A 23,979-nucleotide genomic window follows, 5' to 3' on the forward strand; every position below is an offset into this window, starting at 1 on the left:
AATAAAAAAATAAAAATAAAACATAATAAAATAATTCTCACGACGTTTCGGCCACAACGCAAGTAGCCGTCCTCAGGTGGAGAACAGGTCTGTCGATGAGACAGCGTCTGAATGACAAGCCCCAGGCTTGGAGCGACTATTTAAGCTGGGATGGAGGGACGAAGAGCGCCTTGACAAAATAATTTGCATATCAAGAGGAATTTAGCATATTTATGGGAAATACAGATATGCGATTAGTACTACTTGTGAAATGCGTAGTAGGTTTGGCGAGGGGTTTAAAGTCATTATGCCCGTGCATTATGCAGGATTAGCAGCATCAAAGGGAGGGGAAAGGGGTGGCATTAATAAAGGGAAGGAGTGTTAATAGTATGTAGCTGCAGTAACTAAACCACCACGTAAACAACTAAAGTATGAACTACATAGTATCATCAGTATACTAAATATACTCTACAATAAGCTGAGTTACTAACAGTAAGTAATACATTACAATTCTTTGTCGCAAAAAATATAATATGCTACCATCTAAACTTTATTCTCTTACATCACACGAGTCTACACCGTACTATATACTGCCATAGACAAACCCAACATTACATTATATACTGTATTGCTATACACCTTATACATTGTAATATTACACTATGTATTATTCTACCCACCCTAATGTATATTCACTATACAATTACGATACTATATATTACTTAGTACATTGTATTAAGCATTACAATTTTATACTATTTATTATTATACAATCCGCTATACACTGTACCATTGACCGTTATGTAAAATATACTAAGAGGAAGCAACGAAATATGTCAATGGGAGAGTAGTGAAGGAGACTTGCAGCGGAGCCAAGAATCCATTCCCTGCGGAGAATACAATGCCAGTGAGTGGAACGCGGTCTGAAAGTCAACGTAAACGTGAACACAATCAGTTAAGATCCGAAATGGTTTATTACTTCCTTCCAATGATTGCTGAGCCAGAAACCATCTTCTCGGTTGAAATTGTCTCTGTGTTTGTATATGTGGATGGCCTCATGAACGAATCTCTCATGGTAGCCAGATGGCTTGCAGAGAACCTCTGTCTTGGAGAAGTCAATATCATGTGAGCCCACTGAATTGTAAAAGTGATCTGCCACGGCTGAGGTGTTTGTCCTACCGTGTTTCAAGTCTGCTTTATGTTCACGGATGCGGTCCGAGACATGTCGTTTGGTTTCTCCAATGTAACTGCTACCACAGAGGCAACTTAGTTTGTAAACGCCAGGGTACTGTATGTCTGGAACCACATCTTTTACAGACGGGACCAGATCACGGATTTTATGTGCTGTGTTGAATCGGACCTGGATCTTGTGTTTTATCAGGATTTTGGAGATCTTTTTTGTGACCCAAGAAATGTAGGATGGTCTTGAAAAGCTCCTCAACAGGATCCTACTTGATGGTTGGAGTGATGGCTTTCCGGATTGTGTAGTCGGAGTAACCATTAGCCTTAAGAGCTTGGCGTACGTGTTTTAGTTCACTGGCAATGTATTCCTGGTCGGAGATGCATTGGGCTCTATGGTATAGAGCAGGGGTCCTCAAACTTTTTAAACAGGGGGCCAGTTCACTGTCCCTCAGACCGTTGGAGGGCCGGACTATAGTTAAAAAAACTACGAACAAATTCCTATGCACACTGCATATATCTTATTTTGAAGTGAAGAAACAAAACGGGAACAAATACAATATTTAAAATGAAGAACAAGTAAGGTTAAATCAACAAACTTGCCAGTATTTCAATGGGAACTATGGGCCTGCTTTTGGCTAATGAGATGGTCAATGTCCGGTTCCATATTTGTCACTGCTAGTCGTAACAAGTGATGCAAGTGTGCATCCGTTAGTCTAGATCTGGTTGGAGATTTCAAATGTTTCATTCTGGAAAAAGTTTGTTCACAGACATAAGCGCTGCCAAAGATGGTTGCCATTTTGAGTGCATGGTTCCTGAAATGAGGATATGTCTTAGAGGAGAGAAATGCATAGATATTATGAAGGCTGCTTGACTTGAATGTGTCTTTCAGAGAGTCACAATTCTGCAGTTCAGCCAGTTCCATTTGGTAAATTGATTCCACATTTTCAATGTCAATAGAAAATGGGTTACGGAAAAGCTGTATATCCTGTTCATGGAGATGAAGCTCTTTAAATCTAAATTGGAACTCCTTTTGCAATTTTTCCAGTGAATCCACACATGTTTTGTTTGGGAATGCAACCAATGGTTTTTCCGCTAACAGATTTTGAGTTGTGGGGAGATGGCAGAAGTTTTCCTCCTTCACTTGTTTGATGAGGAGGCCTAATTATACTTCAAAGGCTTTGACATGTGATTGCATATCACAGATGAGCTTCCCCTTTCCTTGAAGTTGCACATTGAAACTGTTGAGTAGCTCTGTTACATTTGTCAGAAAGGCAAGGTGCCATTTCCATTCTGCATCATTGAGCTCTGGTACTTCTTTGTTTTTTGAAAACAGAAAAGCTGTAATCTGTGGAAGTAAGTCATAGAAACGTTTCAAAATTCTCCCTCGACTCAGCCAACGGACTTCTGTGTGGTACAGAACATCTCCATAGTCAACATTTAGGTCAGACAGAAATTCCTGAAATTGTCTGTGGTTTAGTGCATGAGCTCTAATGAAGTTAACAGAGTCCCACTTCAGTGATTTACTACACAGCGCTTGTTGGTGGATGAGGAAGTGTATGGCTATTGGATGAGAATGGTTATGTTTGTCCATCTCTTGGTTAATGCGAGCAATTACTCCTTTCTTAGACCCCACCATGCTAGGAGCACCATCAGTTGTCACACTGGCTAGTTTAGCCCAGTTCAGCTCCAAACCATTCACAGTTTGGCAAACCTTTTCATAGATATCCTCTCCTGTAGTTGTTCCTTTGATGCTTTGCAGTGCAGCAAGCTCTTCTGTGACTTTGAAATAGTCATTCGTCCCACGAAGATAAATTAGAAGTTGTGCAGAATCACGAACATCATTGCTTTCGTCGAGTGCCAAGGAAAAATAGGAAAGTTTTTTTGTGGAGTTTTGCAAATGCTGATGGAAATTGTCTCCCATTTCTTCAATCCTCCGTGTAATTGTAGGTCCTGAAAGACTCACTGTACTAAATAAATCGGCCTTCTCTGGACACATCTCTTTGGCAACAGAAAGAATGCATTCTTTAACAAATTCTCCCTCAACGAATGGTCTGCCAGTGCACACTATTAGCTTGGCAACTTAAACTTGCTCGCAGTGATGAAATATTTAGCTGCTTCTGCTTCACAAAAGTATTTTGCTGAGTTGTTAATGTATTTTTCAGTTTTTATATTTTATCTTTTCTCACTTCTCCGACCAAACAATCATATTTATTTTTATGTTGAGTTTCATAGTGTCGACGTAAATTGTATTCTTTGAACACAGACACTATATTCTGGCATATCAGACACACAGCTCTTTCCTTGTACTGCATGAAAAAGTAATCATAAGTCCACTGTTTTTTGAATATCCTACACTCCGAGTAAATTTTTCTCTTTCTTGACATCATTGTTTCCTAGGGAGTCAAAATTGATATTCGTAAAATACCAATATATATACAGCGCTACAAAAACAATATACCAGCAATAACTTTGCCCACACAGAGACATACAGACTGCACTGCCCATCAATGCAGTCTGATTGGGGGAACTCCGCTTTTACCCCAGGCTCACACTGGTGCACGTGCCATTAAAAAGTTAATTACACCTGCAGTTTTGTACACAGATCGCAGCCCAATGAGTGCTCACCAGCGCAGCCCAATTAGTGCTCACCAGCGCAGCCCAATTAGTGCTCACAAGCGCAGCCCAATTAGTGACCATGGGCCGGATAAATGCCCTCGGTGGGCCGCATGTGGCCCGCGGGCCGTAGTTTGAGGACCCCTGGTATAGAGTCTTGATGAGGGAATTCTTCTGGAATGGATGGTGGTGGGAATCCAGTTTTAGGTAAGCATCCATATGGGTGGCTTTCCTGTAGACAGAGTGGCTCATTGAACCATCAAGTCTCCTTTAAATTAGGACATCCAAAAAGGGTAGCTTGCCATCTTTTTCGACTTCCATGGTGAATTTGATGGCTGGGTGTATGGAATTGATGTGGTCGAGGAATTGGTCTAGAGCAGGCCGGCCATGTGGCCAGATGACAAAAGTGTCATCTGCGTACCTCTTCCATAAGGTCGGGCGTAGAGTGGCAGTCTGGATGGCATCAGTCTCAAATTTCTCCATGAAAACGTTGGCTACAACCGGAGATAGGGGGGAGCCCATTGTAGTGCCCTCAGTTTGTTTGTAGAAAGTTCCATTCCAGGTGAAGTATGTATTGGTTAAGCAGTGTCTCACCAGGGGGGGTACCCCAGTATTCAGTCCTTGATGAACCATGTCTTCAATGATTGCGATGGTGTCAGGTACAGGAACTTTGGTGAATAAGGAAACCACATCAAAACTGACAAGCAGGTCGTCTGAGGACAGGGAAATCCCCTTGATTGTCGATACCAGGTCAGTAGAGTTTAGTACCGCAGAGGTGGGTTTTCCAGTGAAAGGCCGCCGGATTTCAGACAAAAAACGAGCCAGTTTGTAGGTGGGGGAGTTGATAGTAGAGACAATGGGACGAAGAGGTGTATCTTCTTTATGTATCTTTGGCAAGCCGTATAATCTTGGTGGCCTGGCTGCAGAAGGTTTCAACGAGAACTGTTTGGTTTGATCAATTAATGCGGTTGAATCAGAAATGATTTTGTTGGTTTTAATGACGAGGCTGTTAGTGGGGTCTCTTTTTAAATCCTTTATATTAAGTTCGCTTGCTTGCTTGCGTGCTTGCTTGCGTGCTTGCTTGCTTGCTTACGACCGTGCAAATCTTTCGGTCGTTTTTAAATCCTTTATATTAAGTTCGCTTGCTTGCTTGCGTGCTTGCTTGCTTGCGTGCTTGCTTACGACCGTGCAAATCTTTCGGTCGTTTTTTAACCCACTTCCCGTGATCCAATCGAGCTGACATTTTCCACACAGACTCGTTGTGCGAGACAATTAAAGTTCGTGAAAAAAAATTCCCAATATTTTACACTTTTTAGGCAAAATTTTTTTATTTTACATATATTCAAATAGAACTCATTCACAGTATAAGAGCCCAGAGCGTAACCCCTCCACAGGCCGTGGCGGAGTAGCGCAGTTGGTAGCGCCCTCGCTTCCCATGCCAAAGGTCGCGGGATCGATCCCCGCGTCCTCCATAGGCGAATATATGTTTAAATCCTTTATATTAAGTTCGCTGCCACGCATATAAAGGATTTATAGTGAAAAACTTTGTTTTTACGGGTTATACTTATTAAATCCTTTATATTAAGTTCACTTGCTTGTTTGCTTGCGCGCTTACGGTCGTTTTTAACCCATTCCCGTGATCCAATCGAGCTGACATTTTGCACACAGACTCGTTGTGCGTGACAATTTATTTTCCTGAACATTTTTTTCCAAAATTTTACACATTTTAGGAAAAAATAAATTATATTTAATTACCAATTGCTTAATGGTGGCAGGCAATCATCTGACCCATAGGTGGCAGCCATCTCAAGCCAGAGGACGAGAGAACGCTAGCCGCCCGTTTCAAAGACCAATGTCCTTATATACGACTTTCCTTATATTTAATTTAAAATACCAATGTGATAAAAATGAAACTCTTACTCAGGAAAAACAGAAATGAATAATAAAATAAAACCGATGCCACGCATATAAAGGATTTATAGTGAAAAACTTTGTTTTTACGGGTTAATTTTTAAATCCTTAATATTAAGTTCACTTGCTTGCATGCGCGCTTACGACCGTGCAAATCTTTCGATCGTTTTTTAACCCACTTCCCGTGATCCAATCGAGCTGACATTTTGCACACAGACTCGTTGTGCGTGACAATTGATTTTCGTGAAAACATTTTTCCACTTCTTAGGAAAAAAATAAAATTTCACTAACACAATCATATATTTTTCCTAAACACAGAAAATTATTCAAGAAAACAACAAAAATGTACAATATAAACAATCATACAAAAACTGGAAACCTTATAATCCTTATATACGACTTTCCTTATATTTAATTTAAAATACCAATGTGATAAAAATGAAACTCTTACTCAAGAAAAACAGAAATGAATAATAAAATAAAACCCATGCCACGCATATAAAGGATTTATAGTCAAAAACTTTGTTTATACAGGTAATTTTTTTATGTTTGTATAGCTGCCATCGTTGAGTAGTTCTTGAATTTTGTTGTTGTATTCTATTTTGTCCATGATGACAGTGGCATTGCCTTTGTCGGCTGAGAGGATGACAATGTCATCCCTCTTTTTTAATTGAGCTAATTCAAAACGCTGATCTTTGCTGATGTTGCTAGCTGGCATCTTAGCGTTTTTTAGGGTTGCAGAGATTTCAGATATTGCTACGTCTGCAGCGATGTGACTCAGGCCCTTGAGAGCCACATATACTCGGGCAATGATATCATTAACTGGTATGTGTCTAGGTGTGACTGCAAAGTTTAGTCCTTAAGCTAAAACTGATTTCAGACCATCAGAAATAGAACTGTTACTGCGATTAATTACGACTTTGTTAACGACTAGCTTTTCAGTGTGTGGTTCCGGTCTCTTGTTTGAGAGGCGGTTGAATTTGAATATCAAGTTGTCCTTACATTTGGTCGACATAGCGGCAGCTGAAGAGGCAGTAATTTTGTCTACATGTTCCCAATCCGATGTGGACATTGTTGCAGTCAAAGATAAGTGTGATTTGTAGAGTGTCTTGTCTAACTGATCAAGATCGGTGCGCGTAAGTCTGATTTTCTCTGAGATAAGAGCTAAGCAAGTTCTAGACAGAATTCGTTTAGCATTAGAAGACGTTACAGAAGCAGATGTTAGTGTAAATGCGATTGGTATTACCTTAGAGTCGCGGCATCTCTTCAGAAAGGTGAGCCTTCTTATCCTGGAGCTTGTTGAAAGATCTTAAAGTTTTGTGGAATCCCACCCTGTAGTGGCGGTTAAATTTCGATTTAAAGCTTTCGTGACTGCAGGGATTCATCTTCTTGGTTCTTTCGGTAAAGTCACGTAAAAGGAAAAGAATAAAATAATAAAAATAAAACATAATAAAATAATTCTCACGACGTTTCGGCCACAACGCAAGCAGCCGTCCTCAGGTGAAGAACAGGTCTGTCGGAAAGACATATTACCCTACAACATGTTTTTCCCTCTTTTTTCGGACAGCATTCCTGACACTGGTGGAGGAGTACGTCAGTAATTCCAATAATCCCAAATTCAAACTGTGCATTGAGAGTACTCTAACACATGTGGTGAACACATCAAACAAGAGAGCAAAGGACGAAGCAATTGATAGCTACAACAAGAATATGGAGTCAATAAAAACAAGATTTCCGTTACCTGTACAGGAGCTCTGCACACTCCATGAAGACTACTTCCATGCTGCGATGGAGTTGTTCAATCAAAAATCAGTTCTTGACCGGGAAAAAACACACATAAAGGAGCTTAAGGTCAGTGACCTAAACATTTTATTCCACAATTTCACGATCATAGCCTAAGGCCCTAAATATGAGGGCTTGTTGATGCAAGCCATTACATGTGTAGAGGTGTAATTGTGTATGGGCACGGATGGCTAACAAACACAAGGGGCGTGGTTAGGGCCGTACATAGAGGAGGTGCTCATACCGACGTCCGCACCTGCATCCCCCACGGGCCCCTCCCGGGGGCCGAGTGCTATAAAAGGTGGTGAGCCGGAGGGCTCGAGGTCGAGTATTAGCTTAAACCAGCGAAGAGCGAAGACCAGCTAGAATAGGCCCCGGAGCTCCCCTGGCTCGCTGTCCTTGTCAGGGCCGACCAGGGCAAGCCGGTGGCGTGGCCCCGAGAGCCTAGACTGACGTTCTTATAAGAGCCGGTCTGGAGACTCAGGGTGCCGGGATCCCAGCTTGACCAGGGCTGGGATAGGTAGCCTCCCCTAGCTCCGTAGTGGAGGACTCGGGCGTAGGTTAGTGGGGTTAGATGTTGCGTCTCCCTGTTAGACGAGTGAAGGGGACGATACCCCTCTAAGTGCTGTGTGTACCCGTTACTGTGCACAAGTTGGTGTTAATAAATAAGTGTGCCTCCGACTCCGTCGTCAAAGCCTCCTGAATACTTACTACATCTGGGGTCAGAAGTGAACATTCAACGATGGACACACGAGGGACGACACGTACCAGGGAGTCGGAGATGGAGGACACCTCGAGGCACCAGAGATGGCCGAGGTCGGATCGGAGCAGCCGGGGCCGAGTACACCCGCGCTGCTACGACAGGAAGGGGGGGATGCGTCGGCCGAGGGACTTCGGCTGGCTCACTCCCGCCTGGCGGAGTTGCTCTACGCTGCGGCCGCCACGTTGGAGGAGATCACGCGGCTGGGGGCTGGAGGGGCTGCGTGGGAGGACGACGGCAGCCGACGCGCGGCGACATTTCCTGCCACCCCGACGCGGCTCGCGGTTAAATTTCCCGCCATCACTACATTGCGAGCAGAAGGCGGGGCCGGCCCGCGTCAGGTGACTGCTGAGGGCCAAGCACAAGCCGTGACATCATCAACACCGGCCAGCGTGTCAACAACGGAGCGACCGGCGATGCCATGCTCGCAGCCCGCCCACACTGTAACGTCTGCTGGGAACGACGGAGCGCGATCCGCAGCCACGGACGTCGCGTTACAGCAGCGACTGCCGCCTCTCAAAGAATTCGTGGGCGCGGACGGGGACTGGGGCGGCTTCAAGAGACGGTTCATCGCTCATCAGGAGATGGCGAACTGGACGGACGCCGAAGCACTACGCGCGCTGCCGGCGATGCTGGACAACGACGCCCTGGCTACCCTCACCTCGGCGCCTAAGGAAAAGCGCGCCACGCTGCACTTGGCGCTGCAGCTGCTGTCAGCTGTCTACGGCCCGCCTTCGGACTGCAGGCAGCTGTTCCACGATCGTCATCGGGGCACCAACGAATCGCCTCTGGCCTTCCGGACTGCTCTCCTGGCCCTGGCGAAGGCAGCTTTCCCGCGGATGGACGAGGAGGGAGTGGACGCTATGGTGGCTGAAAAGCTGCTGCTACTCGCGGACGAGCTGGACGTCGCCGTCTTGGCTCAAGACGGCACAGAGATGTCTTCCTTGCTGGTCGCGCGCCACATCCACGGGGGCTTGCGGTCCCTGCGTCGCAAGGCCGCCAAGGGGGTGGCCGGCCATGCTATGGCGTCTACCACCCTCCCATCGGAGGAGGTCTGCGGGGTGGAGCGGCGGGGGGAATGGAGATTGGCGGGACCACAGGCTCGGAACGGACCGAGCCGCCAGGAGCAGCCCAGGCCATCTGGGGCGCTCACACGCTGCTACAACTGTGGCCTTCAAGGTCACGTTGCTTCAGGATGCCGGGCTCCCCGTCAGCGCGGGGCGACACCTCGTCAGGACTCCGCGCCGTCTCCACCCAAGCTCCAGCAGAGAAATACGGCGAGTCGTGGCACCTCACACGTTTGGCCCATGCACACATCCGACACACACTCACGCGCTGAACCGAACAGGACTCGCAAATCGACGGCCGTTGCGTCCGATTGTTCTGAAATGCGGCGAGCGCTCCAACCGGGTCAGTGGTCGGAGCTCGCCCATCGTGTCGTTGCAGCGTCGGCGGGATCGTCGGTCGTGGTCGGTCATATTGATGGGGTAGAGGTGCGGATTTTAATTGACACAGGAGCGTCGGCGACCATTATATCTGAATTGATTTATAACATCCTTCCCGTTCAAAGTCGTCCCTTGCTCCCCATTGACGTGCCATGCTATGCTGCTAACGGGGGCTCGCTAGGCATCATTGGGCAAATCCGCGCCAAAATTTGCATTGGAGACATTAAATTATCCGGCCCTGTTTTGGTTTCCTCCTCACTGGCGGTTCCGTGCCTGTTGGGGACGGATTTCTTGGCCAAAATGCCCATTCGTATCTTGATCGACCAGGGGTGCATCGAGCTCCCGTCGGGCCGACGTGTAACGTTTTTGTCTTCCCCCGCCACGGAGCGTCGGGCGTTTGCGACCGTGCAGGCGCTCATGGCAAAAACCGTGCGCGTACCCCCGGGGGCTCAGATGCTCGTCCCTCTTAGGTTGCGTCGGCCGTTTGCTGAGGGGGTTGCGGATCGGGGGGTCTTGTTGGGACCATCTCGGGCCGGGGTCAATGGACCCGATTTGCTAGCGGCTCAGACCATGGTGAAAGGGGATGGGGACCCCTTCATTGCAGTCCTTAATGTAGGATCGCGAACGGCCGTGGTTCCTCAAGGGACCGTGCTTGCACACGCAACGCCGGCACCCTATGAGGAACCACTCGTGGGTCAGGTAAGCACCGATCCTCCGTCGCGACCGCATTCGGACTGTGATGACGGATGGCTGGATGCGCTTTGCGCGGGATCAGTGGACCTGTCCGACTCGCAGCGTGCGCAGCTGCGAGTTCTCCTGAAAGAATTTGCCGACGTTTTTAGTCAACACAAATTTGATATTGGTTGTACTAAATTGCTGCGACACCATATTGACACGGGTGACAGCGCGCCAATCCACCAAAATCCCTTTTGGTTGAGTCCCGCCGAAAAGGATCATGTCAAATCGGCCGTTGATGACATGCTAGCCGCCGATATCATTTCCCCTTCCAACAGCCCGTGGGGCGCGCCGATCGTTTTGGTGAAAAAACACGACGGCTCACTGCGGTTTTGTGTCAACTTTCGGCGATTGAACAACATTTCTGTGGCAGATGCGTACCCGCTTCCTCGAATGGATGAGTCGCTCGATGCCTTGGCGGGGGCACGATTCTTTTCCACCCTGGATTTACTTTCTGGATTCTGGCAGCTTCCTCTGGATGACGAATCCAAACCTAAGACTGCTTTCCATACACCGCAAGGCCTCTTCCAATTTAACCGCTTGCCGATGGGCTTACATTCTGCGCCAGCAACTTTTCAGCGGTTAATGAAACTGGTCTTGGCGGGCTTGCAATGGGATTTGTGTTTAATTTACTTGGACGATGTCATCGTCTTTAGCAAATCATTCGATGAACACCTCCAGAGGTTGCATGCTGTTTTTCTCAAAATGCGGGCTGCCAATTTGAAATTTAAACCGCAGAAGTGCCATTTGCTCCGCGAATCGGTGCCGTATTTGGGTCATATTGTTGGACGCTCGGGGATATCCACTGATCCCGCCAAAACGGAATGCGTCAGCTCCTGGCCGACTCCCACCTCGGTGGGAGAGGTCAGGAGTTTCATTGGGTTCGCGTCGTACTACCGACGGTTTGTGGCTGACTTCGCTACGATCGCGAAACCATTGCATGCCTTGACGTCCAAGGGAGTCAGGTTTCATTGGGGGCCGGAGGAGGAGGCTGCTTTTCGCGCCCTCCGGAATGCCCTGGTGGGGGCTCCGCCGTTGAATTATCCCGATTTCTCACAACCCTTCTTGCTCAATACAGACGCAAGTAACACGGGCATTGGGGGCGTGCTGTCCCAGCTCATTGGTGGCGTAGAGCATGTGGTGGCTTACGGTTGTCGGGTACTGTCTCCGGCGGAACAACGGTACTGCATTACCCGTCGGGAATTATTGGCAATTGTTTATTTCGTTCAGCAGTACCGCCCGTATCTGTACGGTCGACGTTTCACCGTCCGTACAGATCATGCGGCTCTGCAGTACGCCCTGCGGGTTCAACAACCATCGGGGCAGTTGTCTCGATGGTTGGAGATTCTCCAAGACTACGACTTTGTCACCACATATCGTAAGGGCGTCCGCCACACGGACGCTGACGCCCTGTCGCGGTTGCCACCCACTTCGGAGTGTGCTTGCCTCTTGGATTCGGGGCGTTGTAGGCCCCCGAACGTGACCACGGATTCGGTCCTCGTGGCCGCCGCCGATGCGCCTTCAGCTTCGGGTCCTATCGAGCAAGAAGGGAGGGATTCATTGCTGGGGTTGTCGGTTGCGGAGTGGGGACGCCTCCAAATGGAGGACACCTCCCTCCTCGCTCTGCGCCGTCGCACCGGGGGGGTTGGTCAGGGGGTGGCGAACGTTGACTCGTGGGGGTTGTTCCAGGGGCTTTTAATGCACTGGGACGGGAAATCCCACCGCCAACGGCTCGTCGTGCCTGCAGCATTGAGGGGTAAGGTGGTATGGGCTGCGCATGAGCGGCTCCTGCACTTGGGGACTCACAAAACCCTTGCGATGCTCCAGCTCGATTTATTCTGGCCGGGCATGGCAAAGGACGTGGGGGATCTCCTGGGGTCGTGCATGCAATGCGCGCAGCGAAAGCCACCGGCGAGGGGGTCCAACCCTCCGCTGCAGTCCATAAAGGTTTCCCGGATTAACGAGCTCGTTGCTCTGGATATTCTCGGGCCATTTACCGCTACACCCAGGGTAAATAGGTATTTATTGACAGGGGTCGAATACTTCATGAGATGGCCCATGGCCTGGCCCCTGGCCAACCAGTCGGCAGCAGACATCGCGGAGGCCTTTGTCCAGGGCTATGTCCTCGACAAGGGTGCTCCGGAACGGCTGCTGACTGACCAGGGTAAACATTTTTCGGGGAAACTCCTCCGCGAGGTGTGCGACCTCTTGGGTACGGAGAAAATTCGGACCTCCCCATATCACCCACAAACTGACGGGATGGTGGAACGGCTGCATCGGACTATCACGTCCATGCTGTTCCAGCAGGTATCGGAATCCCAGACAGATTGGGACCTTCGCATTGCCGGTGTGTTACAAGCCTGCAGGATGGCTCCCCATGTGGCCACCGGATTTTCACCCTTCTTTTTAATGTATGGCCGCGAGGCTAACCCGCCTGTGACGACTCAGCTGAAGCTCTCGGCGCCTCAGGCGAAGTCTACATTGTCCGAACACGTTAAATTTAACATCGGCAAATTAACCGAGGCGCGGGAAGCGGCCGTGCAAAATTCTGAACTCCGCCAGAAGGCGAACGAGAGGCTTAGGCTGGGGCGGGTGCATGTGTTCAAATGGAAACCGGGGGACAGGGCATGGTTGCACTGTCCCCAGGTGCCGCTGGCGACCTCGTCCAAGTTGGTACGGCCGTGGCGGGGGCCCGTAGAGGTCGTACAGGTCTTGCGGCCGCAATGTGTACGCGTCAAATGGGGGAGGCGTCGGTGGTACGTGCACCCCTCCAGGTTGAAACCGTTCATTGCGCCGCCCCGTAGTTCTTACACACACACGCATGGCCAAACGTGTGAGGGGTCCGCCGACTCCCCGACGTCGCTGCTTTCGCCTAACCTGACATCGACTGTTCCATCTCCAGGTGCAACAGGAGTGACGGGTCCATGACCGCCAACCCCTCCCGGGGGGGTCGGGGGTCACTCGGCAGCGGAGCCAGACTCTCTCGCACCCGGACCGTCAACAACCGCCACTGAGCGTGCCGGGACGGGCCCTTGTGACGGGCCCGCCGCGAGAACGCGTGCCAAAACGCGCAGACTTTTGTAAGGTCGGCCGTTGGGGGGCCCTTGCGGAAGAAGTGGGGGGGCATCCGGAGTGCGTGTATATATGTTGGTTTTGCGAAATGGGGTATTTATTCGGGGGGGTGCGTCGGGTTATTTTTTTTCTTCCTGTTTCCTGTTGTTGTTGTTGTTGTTGTGGTTGTCATTGTTCTTGTTAGAATTACGCGAGGCCCACACGGGTTTGGGGGGTCATGCACCTTTATTGTTATTTTGTTGCAGCCGGGGATGGCTGCGAGCTGTACAGGGGGGGGGGGGGTGATGTAGAGGTGTAATTGTGTATGGGCACGGATGGCTAACAAACACAAGGGGCGTGGTTAGGGCCGTACACAGAGGAGGTGCTCACACCGACATCCGCACCTGCATCCCCCACGGGCCCCTCCCGGGGGCCGAGTGCTATAAAAGGTGGTGAGCCGGAGGGCTCGAGGTCGAGTATTAGCTTAAACCAGCGAAGAGCAAAGACCAGCTAGAATAGGCCCCGGAGCTCCCCTGGCTCGCTGTCCTTGTCAGTGCTGACCAGGGCAAGCCGGTGGCGTGGCCCCGAGAGCCCAGACTGACGTTCTTATAAGAGCCGGTCTGGAGACTCAGGGTGCCGGGATCCCAGCTTGACCAGGGCTGGGATAGGTAGCCTCCCGTAGCTCCGTAGTGGAGGACTCGGGCGTAGGTTAGTGGGGTTAGATGTTGCGTCTCCCTGTTAGACGAGTGAAGGGGACGATACCCCTCTAAGTGCTGTGTGTACCCGTTACTGTGCACAAGTTGGTATTAATAAATAAGTGTGCCTCCGACTCCGTCGTCAAAGCCTCCTGAATACTTACTACACATGTAACTTCCATTTGTATGGGATAGAGTATTGTCCCCTTGCATGCACTGAATTTATCCAGGTGCTCTGGTTTCTATCCACACGTATAAACACTCATTAATTGGCTGATACCACCTTCATATTTGTATGTTGACCTTATTTCACACCGTACATAGCCAACCTTGCTTATCAGAGGTGTGGTATATATAGAGGAATGCAAGGCTTGGGGTAGAATGTGGAACCAACTTGCTAAGTGGTTAATTTCATCCTGCTTGTCAGTGGTTCCTGCTCATACTTCTAAGTCGTTAACTATCTTCGAGAGTGAATGCCTACTGTGCAGCATATTACAATTTGAGATTATTATTATTAAATGTTAATTGGTTGTTTACCCTTCTATATGGCAACAAAACTGACACCTTTTTACAAGGAGTCATGTTTGCATAGACCGCAATACCTGCAGTCATAATACAAACAAAAGACATAACTCTGATAATGTGCACTGTCCTTGAAGTTGATTGGTCCACACCCGAGACAGCTTTCCTTAGAGCCTAGTCTCACATTGGTTAGACCAGATGACGCCAAAAGGCGCACAACTCAAAGACAATGCACCATCAGAGTATGAGAGCTCGGGGCAAGCATCTACACTATGGGAACCTCATTTGCCAGTAAAAATATGATAATTGGTTGTTTACCCTTCTATCTGGCAACAAAACTGACACCTATTTACAAGGAGTCATGTTTGCATAGACCGCAATACCTGCAGTCATAATACAAACAAAAGACATAACTCTGATAATGTGCACTGTCCTTGAAGTTGATTGGTCCACACCCGAGACAGCTTATCATATTTTTACTGGCAAATGAGGTTCCCATAGTATTATTAAATGTTGTTGTAAATATTCATAATGATGCTTACGTCCATTATTTCATCTACACAATAGCAGTATTAGCTGGGAGTAGCAGTTTGCATTTTAGAGTGCAATAAATAGTTTCAATATGTACATAATTACTTTATCAGAGAAGACCCATTAACCAAAATTAGATATTTCCTGCACAATTTGCTTTGTTTTTATGAAACAAACGTTCATTTTAACACGTAGGCTTTTGCGACCAAAATTATTCATAATACAGGTTTTTGGGTTAGATGTGTTTGAGAGTAAATCTACAACTTTTACAATTTGAGTATGACGTTTCGCTGGTAATTACATCCAGCATCATCGGGCAGAAGTAGTAACCAATTGGCGTTTGTTTATGTGACAAATCCCTTACTAATTGGCTGTGTCGGGTGGTAAGGGGTTATGACACATTTATACAGTGAGGGAAAAAAGTATTTGATCCCCTGCTGCTATTGTACGTTTGCCCACTGACAAAGAAACGATAGTCTATAATTTTAATGGTAGGTTTATTTGAACAGTGAGAGACAGAATAACAACATCAAAATTCAGAAAAACGCATGTAAAAAATGTTATAAATTGATTTGCATTTTAATGAGGGAAATAAGTATTTGACCCCTGTCAATCAAAAAGATTTTTGGCTCCCGGGTGTCTTTTATATAGCTTGTTATCTGTATAAAAGACACCTGTTCACAGAAGAAATCAATCAATCAGATTCATAACTCTCCACCCTGGCCAAGACCAAAGAGCTCTCCAAGGATGTCAGGGACAAGATTGTAGACCTACACAAGGCTGGAATGGGCTACAAGACCATCGCCAAGCAGCTTGGTGAGAAGGTGACAACAGTTGGTGCGATTATTCGCAAATGGAAGAAACACAAAAGAACTGTCAATCTCCCTCGGCCTGGGGCTCCATGCAAGATCTCACCTCGTGGAGTTGCAAAGATCATAACGGTGAGGAATCAGCCCAGAACTACACGGGAGGATCTTGTCAATGATATCAAGGCAGCTGGGACCATAGTCACCAAGAAAACAGTTGGTAACACACTATGCCGTGAAGGACTGAAATCCTGCAGCGCCCGCAATGTCCCCCTGCTCAAGAAAGCACATATACATGCCCGTCTGAAGTTTTCCAATGAACATCGGAATGATTCAGAGGACAACTGGGTGAAAGTGTCGTGGTCAGATGAGACCAAAATAGAGCTCTTTGGCATCAACTCAACTCGCCGTGTTTGGAGGAGGAAGAATGCTGCCTATGACCCCAAGAACACCATCGCCACCATCAAACATGGAGGTGGAAACATTATGCTTTGGGGGTGTTTTTCTGCTAAGAGGACAGGACAACTTCACCGCATCAAAGGGACGATGGACGGGGCCATATACCGTCAAATCTTGGGTGAGAACCTCCTTCCCTAAAGCAGGGAATTGAAAATGGGTCGTGGATGGGTATTCCAGCATGACAATGACCCAAAACACACGGCCAAGGCAACAAAGGAGTGACTCAAGAAGAAGCACATTAAGGTCCTGGAGTGGCATAGCCAGTCTCCAGACCTTAATACCATAGAAAATCTGTAGAGGGAGCTGAAGGTTCGATTTGCCAAACGTCATCCTCGAAACCTTAATGACTTGGAGAAGATCTGCAAAAAGGAGTGGGACAAAATCCCTCCTGAGATGTGTAAAACCTGGTGGCCAACTACAAGAAACGTCTGACCTCTGTGATTGCCAACAAGGGTTTTGCCACCAAGTACTAAGTCATGTTTTGCAGAGGGGTTAAATACTTATTTCCCTCATTAAAATGCCAATCAATTTATAACATTTTTGACATGCGTTTTTCTGGATTTCGTTGTTGTTATTCTGTCTCTCACTATTCAAATAAACCTACCATTAAAATTATAGACTGATCATTTTTTTGTCAGTGGGCGAACGTACAAAATCAGCAGGGAATCAAATACTTTTTTCCCTCACTGTATGTATGTAACATGTATGTATGTAATATGGATGTGCCAACCTAGGGTGGGATCTGTGAAACGGAAGGGACAGGATCGAATTAAAATTATTTGAATAACACTTTTGTTTATTATAATTACACTGTGCTCGAATCTATGTCATATGTAAATGCGCATCGGGAGTCGAAAATGCGGCCTGGGAGGTGCCAGATTTAGAATCGCATCAAGATGGTTAGAATCACACCATGGTCGTATTAGAATCAAGCTGACCACTGCTGGATGAATGTTCCATCTCAATGGCACCGAATAGCAATATACAGTATTGCTGTTGGTAGTGGAGCCTACAAGAGTATGGATTCCTGCAGTCACGAAAGCTTCAAATCAATCCTATTCTAATTGTTAAAACACCATAGCGTCACTCCAGTTACAGAAGAAACTAAAAGTGTTATCGGACAGAAAATATTCCTCTAGAATGCATTATTATTTAGCATACGTTTCTTGCAGTGATGGATGTTTTTTTCCGACCGTTTTAAAAAGTATTATGCATCATGTGACCATGGGCCATATACAAGTAAATAATTGGTCATATCACATAGGTTTCTTACACTTTAAATAAAGTAACAAGTGTGATAAACTTCTGTCGTATTTCATAAGTCTAACCAAACTGCTGTTTTCTTTTAGAATAACCTCAAGAGACTATTCATACATTGGACGATTGAAAACAACGACAAGTCTCAGGAAAAGTGTAAAAGTACACTAAAAGAACTATATGAGCCTATCCAAGCCAAAGAAGGCGACTTTTTGACAGAAGGAAGCATTAAAGATCACTATTATATGATGAATGATCTGAAATTGAAGTACAAACAAATGGAAAACCTTGGAGATGAGGTAATGGTTGATATTGCTATGGCAGAGTTGCATTGAGCATAGATACACATATGTAATTTATTGCATTATTTCTATTTGGAAAAAAATATCTATTTTAAATGCTACAATCAGTTTTTTGTGCAAATTGTCAAGATACAATTTTCTTGGTACATTTTAGTTATATTTGGGGGAGGGGTACGGTGAAATGAGGGCACAATCGTTTTCCAACGATTGACTCATGTCCGAAATCTTTTTCCAATGCTGGATGAACCTCATCTATTATATTCTTAGGTTTTTTCGGTAAAGTCACGGAGGTAAAACATTAAAATTAATAAAAGTACAATAAAATAAAAATCACGACGTTTCGGAGGCAACACAAGCTTCCGTCTTCAGGTGGAACCGTCACAGCCACGACAGCTGTATCAAGTAAATGAGAGATTGCAAGAGCTATCACTCCGTATATATAATGGATGGAGAGGGGGGAAGGGCCAAGTACGGCACACTTTTTATTCATATGGTAAGGTGAGGCTTAAGAGGGTGAGCCTTTGTTATGGAGAGGTACGGTTTGTGACTAAGCCTGGCCTACATAACAATAGTGTGAAAAAAGAAACAACTAAACATGGTAAAACAAGCCTGGCTGTCTATCAATAACCTGTAATAGTTGTCTGTCAAATAAGATTGGCCAAATAAGTGTAGTTAAATCTTTTTTGCATGGTTAATCACATTTTTCCAATGATTACTCAGTTTGTAACCATCATCACGGTTGAAATTATGTCTGTGTTTATATATTTGTACTAGCAGTCGCCGCCCGCTTCGCGGGCGGTGTGTATATACTTGGTTGGTGGAGAGTTGAAAGTGGCTGGACACAATAGACATGTGTTGGTGATTGTTTTATGTTTTTTTTGTGAGGTTATATGTATTTTTATGAGACGCTCAATCGACAATATGAAAGAATGCAACTTATTCAAATATAGAATGCAACTTATTGAAATATCTGGCGATACACGATATTCTTCGTGTACACTCCGTCTTCCTCCTCGTTGTCAGGTCCCTCAATAAGCGCCTTGATGTTGGATCTTGCCGTGACTCGCGATAGTGCCACGTACAGTTGGCCGTGCGAGAAGCATGGCGTTGGTAGATATAATCCCAGGTTGTGAACAGTTTGCCCTTGCGCCTTGTTGATGGTCATCGCGAAGGCTGGGACAATGGGGAACTGTTTGCGCCGAAGTCGAAATGGGAAGTCCTTCGTGTCCAATTCGCGGCGGATATGGTTGTTCTCAAGCAGCGAGTCCAAGACCAAGTGTGGGTACTCGGAAAGCTGCGGGAGGTCGTCAAAGTCCGACAGAGCCATCCCTCCTGCCGTGAGGAACTCGTGGAGGCTGTGAAGGGTCTTGAACTTTACCATTTATTTTATTTTATTTGATGCTGCTAATCCAGCATAATGCACGGGTATAAGTAGTACTAATCACATACCTGCATTTCCCATATCCCATCCCATTGATGCTGCTAATCCTGCATAATGCACGGGCATAAGTAGTACTAATCACATACCTGCATTTCCCATAAATATGCTAAATTCCTCTTGATATGCAAATTCTTTTGTCAAGGCGCCCTTTCCCCCCCTTCCAACCCAGCTTATATATATGCTCCAAGCACGTGTGCTGTTTTATTCAGACGCTGTCGCCTCGACAGACCTGGTTTTCACCTGAGGACGGCAGATTGCGTTGTGGCCGAAACGTCGTGAGAATTATTTTATTATGTTTAATTTTATTTTATTACTTCCCTTCTACGTGACTTTACCGAAAGAACCAAGAAGATTTACCATTTCTTCTTTGTTGGTCAGCTGGCGGTACTGGTACTCGTAATCGCGAGCCAATTCGTCGTAGAATTTATCCCAGAGAGCCTTCGTATCTGCTGGCATGGAATACAGCAGAAAAGAGCGAGGCTTCTTCCAGACACGCAACCCATTCGCGATCGCTCTCAAGGTAGCCTGCTCGCATGGCTGCTTCCAGCGGTTTGTTTTGTTTTATTTTATTCGTAACGCACCATCCATATGAGCTCCACCATCCACCATTCCCTTGCATCGCAAAGACACAGCTCCGGTGTGCGTCAGCGTGTGCGCCATCCACAGTGACATTGGTCAGCAATTGCACCGTTCCGATCGCACACAGGTTGGCCCCTGCATCCTCCGTCTGTATGTTCAAACACAGACAGATGCGCTATGGCAGGGGTCCTCAAACTTTTAAAACAGGGGGCCAGTTCACTGTCCCTCAGACCGTTGGAGGGCCGGACTATAGTTAAAAAAAACTATGAACAAATTCCTATGCACACTGCATATATCTTATTTTGAAGTGAAGAAACAAAACGGGAACAAATACAATATTTAAAATGAAGAACAAGTAAAGTTAAATCAACAAACTTGCCAGTATTTCAATGGGAACTATGGGCCTGCTTTTGGCTAATGAGATGGTCAATGTCCGGTTCCATATTTGTCACTGCTAGTCGTAACAAGTGATGCAAGTGTGCATCCGTTAGTCTAGATCTGGTTGGAGATTTCAAATGTTTCATTCTGGAAAAAGTTTGTTCACAGACATAAGCGCTGCCAAAGATGGTTGCCATTTTGAGTGCATGGTTCCTGAGATGAGGATATGTCTTAGAGGAGAGAAATGCATAGAAATTATGAAGGCTGCTTGACTTGAATGCGTCTTTCAGAGAGTCACAATTCTGCAGTTCAGCCAGTTCCATTTGGTAAATTGATTCCACATTTTCAATGTCAATAGAAAATGGGTTACGGAAAAGCTGTATGTCCTGTTCATGGAGATGAAGTTCTTTAAATCTAAATTGGAACTCCTTTTGCAATTTTTCCAGTGAATCCACACATGTTTTGTTTGGGAATGCAACCAATGGTTTTTCCGCTAACAGATTTTGAGTTGTGGGGAGATGGCAGAAGTTTTCCTCCTTCACTTGTTTGATGAGGAGGCCTAATTTTACTTCAAAGGCTTTGACATGTGATTGCATATCACAAATGAGCTTCCCCTTTCCTTGAAGTTGCACATTGAAACTGTTGAGTAGCTCTGTTACATTTGTCAGAAAGGCAAGGTGCCATTTCCATTCTGCATCATTGAGCTCTGGTACTTCTTTGTTTTTTGAAAACAGAAAAGCTGTAATCTGTGGAAGTAAGTCATAGAAACGTTTCAAAATTCTCCCTCGACTCAGCCAACGGACTTCTGTGTGGTACAGAACATCTCCATAGTCAACATTTAGGTCAGACAGAAATTCCTGAAATTGTCTGTGGTTTAGTGCATGAGCTCTAATGAAGTTAACAGAGTCCCACTTCATTGATTTACTACACAGCGCTTGTTGGTGGATGAGGAAGTGTATGGCTATTGGATGAGAATGGTTATGTTTGTCCATCTCTTGGTTAATGCGAGCAATTACTCCTTTCTTAGACCCCACCATGCTAGGAGCACCATCAGTTGTCACACTGGCTAGTTTAGCCCAGTTCAGCTCCAAACCATTCACAGTTTGGCAAACCTTTTCATAGATATCCTCTCCTGTAGTTGTTCCTTTGATGCTTTGTAGTGCAGCAAGCTCTTCTGTGACTTTGAAATAGTCATTCGTCCCACGAAGATAAATTGGAAGTTGTGCAGAATCACGAACATCATTGCTTTCGTCGAGTGCCAAGGAAAAATAGGAAAGTTTTTTTGTGGAGTTTTGCAAATGCTGATGGAAATTGTCTCCCATTTCTTCAATCCTCCGTGTAATTGTAGGTCCTGAAAGACTCACTGTACTAAATAAATCGGCCTTCTCTGGACACATCTCTTTGGCAACAGAAAGAAGGCATTCTTTAACAAATTCTCCCTCAACGAATGGTCTGCCAGTGCACACTATTAGCTTGGCAACTTGAAAACTTGCTCGCAGTGATGAAATATTTAGCTGCTTCTGCTTCACAAAAATATTTTGCTGAGTTGTTAATGTATTTTTCAGTTTTTATATTTTATCTTTTCTCACTTCTCCGACCAAACAATCATATTTATCTTTATGTTGAGTTTCATAGTGTCGACGTAAATTGTATTCTTTGAACACAGACACTATATTCTGGCATATCAGACACACAGCTCTTTCCTTGTACTGCATGAAAAAGTAATCATAAGTCCACTGTTTTTTGAATATCCTACACTCCGAGTAAATTTTTCTCTTTCTTGACATCATTGTTTCCTAGGGAGTCAAAATTGATATTCGTAAAATACCAATATATATACAGCGCTACAAAAACAATATTCCAGCAATAACTTTGCCCACACAGAGACATACAGACTGCACTGCCCATCAATGCAGTCTGATTGGGGGAACTCCGCTTTTACCCCAGGCTCACACTGGTGCACGTGCCATTAAAAAGTTAATTACACCTGCAGTTTTGTACACAGATCGCAGCCCAATGAGTGCTCACCAGCGCAGCCCAATTAGTGCTCACAAGCGCAGCCCAATTAGTGACCATGGGCCGGATAAATGCCCTCGGTGGGCCGCATGTGGCCCGCGGGCCGTAGTTTGAGGACCCCTGCGCTATGGGGCCACCTATTTTTTTCTTATAAAAAATTATTTTGTTGGTGTTTTTACGTTTCGTATTCCCATTGTGGGTGTTTTACGCATGCATCATATTTTTGGGTTCCTCACATATGGTATCTGAGGTGTGGGTCACTCCATTTCTCAATCGATCAATAACGGGGATCGTTTCAGTTATGACAGCTTGCAGATAGAAACATTGCATGGTCGTATACTAATAATGACAGAATTTGTACCCCAGTGGAGGGCATCCCCCACCCGGCGCTTCTTACTGGTACTGTGAGACTTACAAATCCAGACCTCTCCTCCTCCTGAACCGTTCACAATACCCTGTGGTAGTACCATAATCATCTCAATAAAGCGATCACTTTCCAATGCCCATTTTGATCCCGGGAGTTACCCGGGTGGTGTCACACTGTACTCATTGTTTTAGCATGTCGCAAATTCCGATATGGCTTGTGCAACGGCCAGAGAGTGAGAGCGGCGGGGGCCGGGCTGCAACCTTTTTTGACAGTTTATTACATTTCAAAGAGATTGGCACTCCAAAACATCATAAATGTACAGTAACGCCAACTGCATCCGTGGCAAACATGATACGCGGACACATGTTGCATATTATGCAACACATGCCCTTACCAGCAGCAGTATGCACAACATCTCAATTACACAACCGAAGTAGACAGCAAGCCGTCCATGGAGACGTGATCAACGTCAATACATAATGATGGTAATGTAGTGGTGGTATTGACGTGCGCCGACTGTGACAGTGATAGATCACGGGGCGGCGCGGGGTGCGGGGTTGGGCACGCGTTGTGGGCGTGGTGTGGACGCGCGCGCCGGGAGTGACAGATGACGGGGCGGCGCGGCGTGGGTGGTGAGGCACGATGAGATGTGGGAAAAGAGGATCGTAGCCAGCGCCCAGCGATTGGTCGAATAAGTGGGTGCTCGCAGCGACGTCCGCAGGTGGGGTATAAAGGGGGACGCGCGAGAGCACTCGGGGAGAGTTACCCAGTTGAAGACCTGAAGACGGAGCTGAAGACCTAGTGCCCCGAGACCCCTAGTCCCGCCGTCCTTGTGGGGACCTGGGCCCTGTGTAGCTCGGAGGCGAGGCTGTGGGACCCGGGGTCCGACGCCCCCGTGGGTCGGGCTGGGGACCCACAGTCGAGACGGATACCCCGGGCAGGGAGTGTCCCGAGTAGCTCAGTGGCGTTAGTCGCCGAGTAGCTAAGTGGATGTTGGTCATCCGAGTAGCTCAGTGGGCGTTAGTCGCTAAGTGGATGTTGGTCATCCGAGTAGCTCAGTGGCGTTAGTCGCCGAGTAGCTAAGTGGGTGTTTGTCACCCGAGATACTAAGTGGATGTTGGTCATCCGAGTAGCTCAGTGGGCGTTAGTCGCCAAGTAGCTAAGTGGG

At 46.6% G+C, this 23,979-nt stretch overlaps 1 protein-coding gene across 9 annotated transcripts in view; it reads left to right on the forward strand.

Moving 5' to 3' along the window:
• The window catches only part of LOC144737861 (guanylate-binding protein 1-like), a 237,702-nt gene that overhangs the window by 89,853 nt on the left and 123,870 nt on the right, over positions 1 to 23,979 (forward strand). For all 9 annotated transcript variants that reach the window (XM_078620735.1, XM_078620731.1, XM_078620733.1 and 6 more), the window contains 2 exons: positions 7,253 to 7,536; positions 17,821 to 18,027. In XM_078620735.1, the coding sequence (XP_078476861.1) occupies positions 7,253 to 7,536; positions 17,821 to 18,027 (491 nt within the window). The remainder of the gene's footprint in view (positions 1 to 7,252; positions 7,537 to 17,820; positions 18,028 to 23,979) is intronic.

The sequence above is a fragment of the Lampetra planeri genome, chromosome 74, assembly GCF_965212315.1.
Source record: "Lampetra planeri chromosome 74, kcLamPlan1.2.h2, whole genome shotgun sequence".
In the NCBI taxonomy this organism is placed as follows: Eukaryota; Metazoa; Chordata; class Hyperoartia; order Petromyzontiformes; family Petromyzontidae; genus Lampetra; species Lampetra planeri.